Here is a 7,774-nt window from a genome sequence, read left to right on the forward strand (position 1 = left end):
CCTACACAAATAAGATATCTAGTAATATATTGTAGTGTCTTTACAACTAGTCCAATCTAAATAGTCAAATGCTTGAATTTGAAAAGGTTGGTTGTAAGACCCGAGAAAAATTAAATAGTTAATTGAATAATTATTTAATAAATGCGGGTAAGAGGAGTGTTTAAAGGAGTTAATGCAGATATCCATGATGTGGAAAAGTACTAGCTCAATTGGTTGAAAGTACTTTACTGTGTGTGAGGACTTAGGTTTGAGTCCTTTGTGTGTTATTTAATTATGAATTTTTAAGTTATATATTTTAAAGAGTGATGTGATCACATAACCTTAAAATCTAAAGAGTTATCACAATTGTGATTTGGTTGAATTGGTTGTACATTTGCTTTGTGATTGTGAGGATGTGAGTTCAAACCTTGTTGAGAACTAAATAATTTTTTTTTGCCAATTTTTTCTTTGGCATGAATGTGAAAGGGTTAGAAACCTAGCAGCCAATGGAGAGGTAACCTAAGGGCTGGAAAATAGTGGGATAATTAAACATTGATTAGCCTTAGTCTAATTTTTTATTAAAATTCGTGTAAGGCACTAAAAGGGTAATTGTGAGAGAGGAAAATAGATTAGAGGAAAGAGGCTGAGAGTTGAGTGTAAGGGTTTGGGCAGAGGTTTCTAAGGCAATTGGCATGGTGTAGAGCAAGGAGTTGAGAGCAAACCATTGTTAGAGTGCAAGCAAAGGACAAAGGTGGTTTTGGGTTAAAGTCACATTCAATCCGAATTTGGAGCGAGGATCAGAGGTAAGGGGAGTTGTTTTTATTTGTTTTGACTCGTGCTAACTGTATTGTGATTGAATGACTTGAATTGGATGAGTTTCTGTGCCTAATTATGTAGTTCGTTTAACATTTCTGGGTTCTCGCCCAGAAACCGCCTAGCGGGCATGAAGGTGTCGCCAGGCGGCACATCAGTGGTAGCCCATTCTCGGCTTTATGGCATGAGCTGCCTGGCAGTGAGACTGAACCGCCAGGCGATGTGCGACGCTGTCGCTGTTTTTATTGCGCTCTGTTGAAATTATGACATGTGGGATTTTCAATTGGATTTTCCTTGTCCGTGTAATTGGATAATCTTGTGATATTTCATGTGTTCTGGGGTTTTGGGCATATTAAGAATTCGATTGGGGACATGTGAGATTTGTACGAGAATCAAAGAATGGTATGATTTGTGGGTTAGATAGGATTGCTATGCGATTGGAAAAAGTAAGATAGGTAATTGAATAATATAATAGTGTGAATTGGGCTTCGAGATTGGAGATTGGTTCGAACTTTGGGGGTTTGAGGGTCTTCGCAGGTGCAGGAAAAAAATTAAGGTTCTAACCTGGTACTGGAATGCCGCCTGGCGGCGTTACACTTGCCGCCAGGCGATGGTGGGATGCAGACTCGTTTCTATGCAGATATGGAATGACGCGAGAAGAGGCAAAATCCGTGAGTGGGTTGATAGGAAACTCTAATTAAGGAAAAATTCGTGGTGATTAATAGAGTACGAGAAGAGGAAGGGAAGTATATTGTAAGGTATTGATGATTAGTTAGGTAATGGGAACTTTAGTGAAGATGAATAATCTGATATAAAAATGTGGTGGAAGAAGAGTGTATCTGCAATTAAATGGTGAGTATAAGATTTCATGTTTTGGTAAGTCAATTGATGAAGAATTACAGGATGAAACAATGTTAGAGGTTAGTAAGCATAAGAATTAGGGATTGATTGAAATTTAGTGTTAATGGAATTAAGCAACTATTCTACTGTGAGCCTTATATAGCCTAGGGAGTGAATGATTTTCATGTTTATACTTGAGTAAGTCAGAGGGAATGAATTAGGCAATCTCTTCAAGATTGATCGAGTTATTATGCCGGGATGGAGAACTGGGGGAATTTCTTGTAGGGAATATATGGACCTAGGAGTATGGTTATGAGTAATTCAATTGATTGTTGTATGGTTGGGTAACTTTGCATAATGTACTGATGAATGGGAAGAGTGATGCTTATGGTAATGTTCTAGCTTGGAACCAAATCAGTGAGTGTGCCAAAACCAGCTACAGAATGCTTCTGGTATGGCGCCTGACAGTCGACTGATAACCGCCAAGCGATAGCCTTAGCGTGAGAGAGCCCTGCACTGAGCGGCGCCTGGCGACACGATGTGCTCTGCCAGGCGGTGACGAGAAAACAGTGGCTTTGGGAGGACGCTGGCGCCTGGCGATGAGTGGATACCGCCAGGCGGTCTGGAGCAATTCCGCTTGGCGGCGTGTGGGCCGAGCCAGGAGGAAATGCTGTTGTCTTTTGTTTGTTTGGTGTGTTGTTTGAGCAATGATGCTACACTTGGATCGGGACATGTTGTGCCATGAGCGGGTAGGTTCATAGATGGTGGTTAACATGTGATGGTATGAGCGGGGAGGTTCATATCCAGTTACTCTCACGTGGGGATACGAGCGAGGTAGGTTCGTATGTTCTATGCTCACACTTGAGAGATGCCACGTGCGGGGAGGTACGGGGCTGGTGGATCACATGTGTTGGACTACGGGCAGGAAAGTCCGTAGAGCAGGATTACGAGCGGGGAGGTTCGTAGAGCAAGACTACGAACGGGGAGGTTTGTAGAGGCAGGACCACGAGCGGGCAGGTTCATGTGAGCATCATATTCCCAAGTCCAAGGCTAACCAGTTGTGTGGTTGAAGGCTATATAAAGCCTTGGGGTTAAGGTCTTGGCCAAGAACTATGTAGAATGAATAAGACGGGTGTATGATATATCTTGTGTATTATATATTTGTTATTTTATTTTTCTCAGCTCACCCTTTCTGTTTGTGTATGGCGATGATCGTGTGATTCGTTACACGGGAGCAGATGTTGATACAGGTGGTGCTGAGGATGTCCAGGCGACGGAGTGAGGGCTAGCTTTGGGATTAGAGCTAGGGTTTTTCTCACTTGTATTTTATTATGCTTTTATTGATGAACACGAATTTTTAGAACTTGTAACACTTTATTGTTTCAGTTATGAGTTTTGGCGCGTGTTTTAATAAATTTAAATTTTCCCACGTTGGGATTATTATTGAGACGACTTTTGATATAATTTATTTCTTTTATTATTTATTTTTAAGTAATATTCCTTATGGATGTTACATTGGTTGGCAAAGAAGAAGTCAACCCTTCCTTGAATAAATTTTAAGTAATGAAAAATACGATAAACAACTTGTTTGTGCACATCAATGTGATAAGAAATATATTGGCTTAGTTTTTTAAACAGCATAAATAATGTCAGGTCTGGTAATGTTAAGGTAAATCAATCTTTTAATGAGTCTTCTTTGTTTTGAAGGATCTTATCATATTGTTCAATCATTTTAGATCGTTGAAAGAATAAACCAGGGCAATAGAGTTAGGTTAGACTCCAAGCATACTTGTGTAACAGAAGATGTCTAATTTATACTTCCCTTGAAAAATAGTAATATAGCATTATGTTGAGCTATCTCTACTCTTAGAAAATATTGAAGATTCCCAATATCTTTGTTTTAAAAATGTCATTCAAAAGCTTAGTTATATTATGAATCTTATATTAATGTTATTACCAATAAGGGTAAGATCATCAACATAAATAAGAAAAACAATGATATCAGTATTTTAGTACTTAATAAATAAAGAGTGATTATAAATAGCTTGATTAAAATCATGAGTTTGAAGGAAATAAGACAACCAAGAGTACCATTGTTTACTCACTTGTTCTATATCATATAAGTATCTATTTAATTTGCAAACCATATTAAGATCCTTGTTATATCTTGGAGGCAATTGCACATAGACTTCTTCGTTTAGATTCCCATGCAAGAATGTGTTATTAACATCTATTTGTTTAAGGTGTAATTTCTTTACGTCCACAAGATGAGACACACAATGGTTAGTTTTATAACTGAAGAAACGAGTATCAAGAAACATCTAAACCTTTTTATGTAAATCCTTTGGCAACGAGTCTTGATTTGTAACATTCCAAGGATTTGACAACTTTGTATGTCACTTTGTATACCTATTTATTGCTAATGACTTGTTTATGTTGGGGCGAGGTAACAATGGTCCAAGGATTATTGATTTCAAGAGCCTTGATTTCCTTTTCCATGACTTTAAACCACTTAGAATCTTCGATGACTTCATTATAAGATATCAGTTAAAAAGTACAAGTGACAATGAAAATATATGTTATGTTCAAGGGATAATCTATATAATAAATATAATTTAATATAGGATATTTTACCTATTGTGAGTTTTGACAAGATTTTGTAAGAATATTGTGATTATACTTCAAATAAATAGGAAGTTTCCTCGTACGAGTAAATCGTGTAAAATTATTATAAGTGAATATTGTTTAATAGGATAAATATTATTTCTATTTTCATTAAAATGAATATGTCCTTGAGTGGTTAGGAGAGTTTTTCTTGTTTTGCTTCTCTTCTTTGTTCTCTTCATTCTCTTTTTTTCTTCTTCTTCTTTATTTGTGATGGTTATAACACTTCTTTTGAAGTCCTTGTTGCACATCTCCCAGATGGACAAAGTTGATGAGAAAATTTCCCCATATTAGTCAATAGTTACTTATATTTGGATCCTAGTGAGAATCTCCATACCTTTTTAGTTTTTTCTTTACTTGATTCGACTTATCTTTCTTGAAGTCATTATATGATTACTTCTTTAAACGGAGAGAACAAGTTACAATTCATGACGGTCTAATATTAATTTTTTTGATATCTAAAAGGATCTTTATTCATGTATAGTAATGTTTATACCTAAATATTGAGATTCGTAAAAACTCAAGAGAAATCACTCTTATTTGTGTAATATTTCGATGTTTAGAAAAAAAGTTAAGTGAGTTTCTTCTAAAGTTAAAACTAACATGCATAAGTTCAGAGGCATAACATAATGTTGACATAGGGGAGTCACAGCTCCCCCAACATTTTTTTTTAATTTTCTATATATTTTAAAAAAATATATTTATTTATACTAATTTAGTTTAAATAAACCTTTTCTAAATTTAAAACCCCCAACATTTTTTTTTAATTTTCTATATATTTTAAAAATATATATTTATTTATACTAATTTAGTTTAAATAAACCTTTTCTAAATTTAAAAATCATGTTTTCCCTTTTTATTATAATTTCTTTTACTTCTTTATTTGTTCTTTTTTTTGTCTCCATCTCTTTCTCTTCTTTTATTTCCTTCTCAATTCTCATCATCAATTTTTTATTATTTTCAAAATCAAATTGCACCAGGAAAAAATTGAGGAGTTAAGAAATATTTTGGACTGAACAATTTCTTCTTTTGAGTAAGTTCATTTTTTACTTCTTTTTTGAAGCAATATGCTTTCTTCTTGTATGTGACTTTTCTACACTCTAGTCATATCTCTATCTGTTAGAGATCATAAAATCATGCTCTAATTGTTGATCAAACTCTTCTTTGTGTAAATAGAGTTATTTTAGGCTTTGAAGTTGTGTAAGGGAAGAACAAGATTAGGAATCTCTAAGGTAAGGGAATGTAATCATCTAGAAGTTATTAGTTTTCTTAGAATATTGAGTCTTGATTTTAAGATTTAATTTGGGATATTCATAATTTAATATTTTTCTAAATAGGAGAGATGTGACAAATTTATATTAGAAAAATTATGGTAAAGAGTAAACGAATTGATTTATTTTTTTCAAGTGGAAGGCTTGTGATGAAGATGAAAAAAGTGCATCTATGTTATTGTTGATGATGAACTTTATGCTACCCTTTCATATATATTATTGTCATATTTTTTGGATTCTATTATTACGAGTGCTTATTTTGAATGATGTGAGGAAATAAAAAAAAATTAACTAAAAAAGTAATTTATATATAACAAATATAATAAGACCCCTAAAATTTTTATTCAAGTTCCGCTACTGCGTTAATTTGAATAAACTATTGCATATAACATATTTAAATTCTTATGTTTAATTTTAATTTTTATATGAATTAATTTATTTTATATATTTTTTTACATTCTACTCTCTTGAAACGTTTATAAAGAAATTTGTTCAAACAAATTTTTATGTAAAGATTAGATTACATATTTTACAACACAAACACTGTTCATTCTTAATTTGTCCATATTAAATTATTCTATTATGGATGATCCACTTATTATGTTGGCTCGACCAACTTTATTGAAGAGTTCACAACTCATCCATTACATTAAGTCTAAAAGTATAAAAGTATTAATTTAAATCCTCTTTTCTTCACAATAAATATTTGGTCCAAACAACATGGTTCTTTTTACATAATAGAATATAGATTTTTTCTTTTTATTTTCCAGTCATAACAAAAATATACACATACATCAATTTCTATACAGATCTAACATAAATACACATTACGCATGTTCTATAATGCTGGATCTAAATTGTCCTTCCTGTTTCGCAAAAAATAAATGGAAATAACTACAATAAGACCTAGCAGTCAAACACTAAGATCCACCATGAAACTTGAACAGTGGAAAATAAAAAAAAAACTAAAAGAAAAAATCACGTAATAATTAAATCTGGTAGCTGCAGTTTTTCGCAGATCAATTAATCTATCTCCAAAACCAAATGAAGCCATTGTTTCTCATACTTTTATGGACACAGAACGAACCAGCTTATCATCATCGTCCCTGTAATATTTCTTCATTCTCTTGCTTTTACAGTGAAGCAACTTGAACCAAAACCCACTTTTGCAGGCACTCCTATGATCAGAATCTCTTCTTTGAACAATATCCAATGAACCACACTTACCCTCATGGTTGCTACCACTGAGCAGAAAGACAGAGAGCGAAGAAGAGCTAGTCTTTCCCTCGGCAGAGAAACAGAAGCAATGCATTGGAGACGCAGGCGAAGAAGAAGAAGAAGCAGAAGCTGAGGAATAATAGGATGAAGAATAAGAAGAAAGAGAAGAAGAAGAAGTTGAAGAAGCAATAGAAGAGGGTGTTCCACGTGAGTTATGAGAAGATAACTGAGCAAGCTTTTCTCTCAAGCAAAGAGAACAGACACCGGGTGATTGGTCGTGTTTGGGGTGCTTCTTGCAGTGGCCATTGCGCTTCACGCGACCAATCACACTGTATGTGTCTTTTTTCTTGCCGAAATGTCGTCTTAGGTTTTCCATTTTGCATCTTTTCGAATGTGGGGAAGTTGGTTGGGTCATATATAGAGGAGACGAAGGCAAAGGGAAAAACGAAGTTTGAGTTTGTCTTCATGTTCGTGTTTGTGTTTTTCCACCAATTTCCGTGATACTTCATGGGTGCTTCCTTGTGTTCTTCCCAAAATGCTCCTTTTGACGTTTTGCTTTAGCCAATTAAGAATTGTTAGAGAGATTACGTGGACGGATGTGATGAAGTCAAGAAGGGCCCACGGGTGGAGTCGGTGGTTCTCATGCTTCTGAGGGCTATCATTTCTACACTTTTTTTTTTTTTATTGAGGGACAAAAAGTTAGAGATGAAATGAAAAAAAGAGTTAAATAAAGGGAGACAAATATTATTTTTATAGGTGGAATTAAAAACTTACTCTCATCTAGTACTTTTATTCGTTTTCATCTTTATATATTTCTTTTCTTTAATTAAGTTTTTTACTTTAAATTTAATTGAGTTTCTTTTATAAAAGATATTTATTATGATTTTTTTATACTGTTTAAAAGTGTTAAGTTATTTAAAAATGTTACGTCTCAAAATCAGTTAAATTTCAAGATAAAAAATATTCAGATTAACATATAATACTTCAAT

At 33.9% G+C, this 7,774-nt stretch overlaps 1 protein-coding gene across 1 annotated transcript; it reads right to left on the bottom strand.

Moving 5' to 3' along the window:
• Positions 1–6,329: 6,329 nt before the first annotated feature.
• LOC114195312 (uncharacterized serine-rich protein C215.13-like) lies at positions 6,330–7,244 on the bottom strand. The gene has a single exon (XM_028085730.1). The coding sequence runs from the start codon at positions 7,198–7,200 to the stop codon at positions 6,628–6,630; it is 573 nt and encodes a 190-aa protein (XP_027941531.1). The 5' UTR covers positions 7,201–7,244; the 3' UTR covers positions 6,330–6,627.
• Between the last annotated feature and the right edge of the window lie 530 nt (positions 7,245–7,774).

Source organism: Vigna unguiculata, chromosome 8, assembly GCF_004118075.2.
Source record: "Vigna unguiculata cultivar IT97K-499-35 chromosome 8, ASM411807v1, whole genome shotgun sequence".
Lineage (NCBI taxonomy): Eukaryota > Viridiplantae > Streptophyta > Magnoliopsida > Fabales > Fabaceae > Vigna > Vigna unguiculata.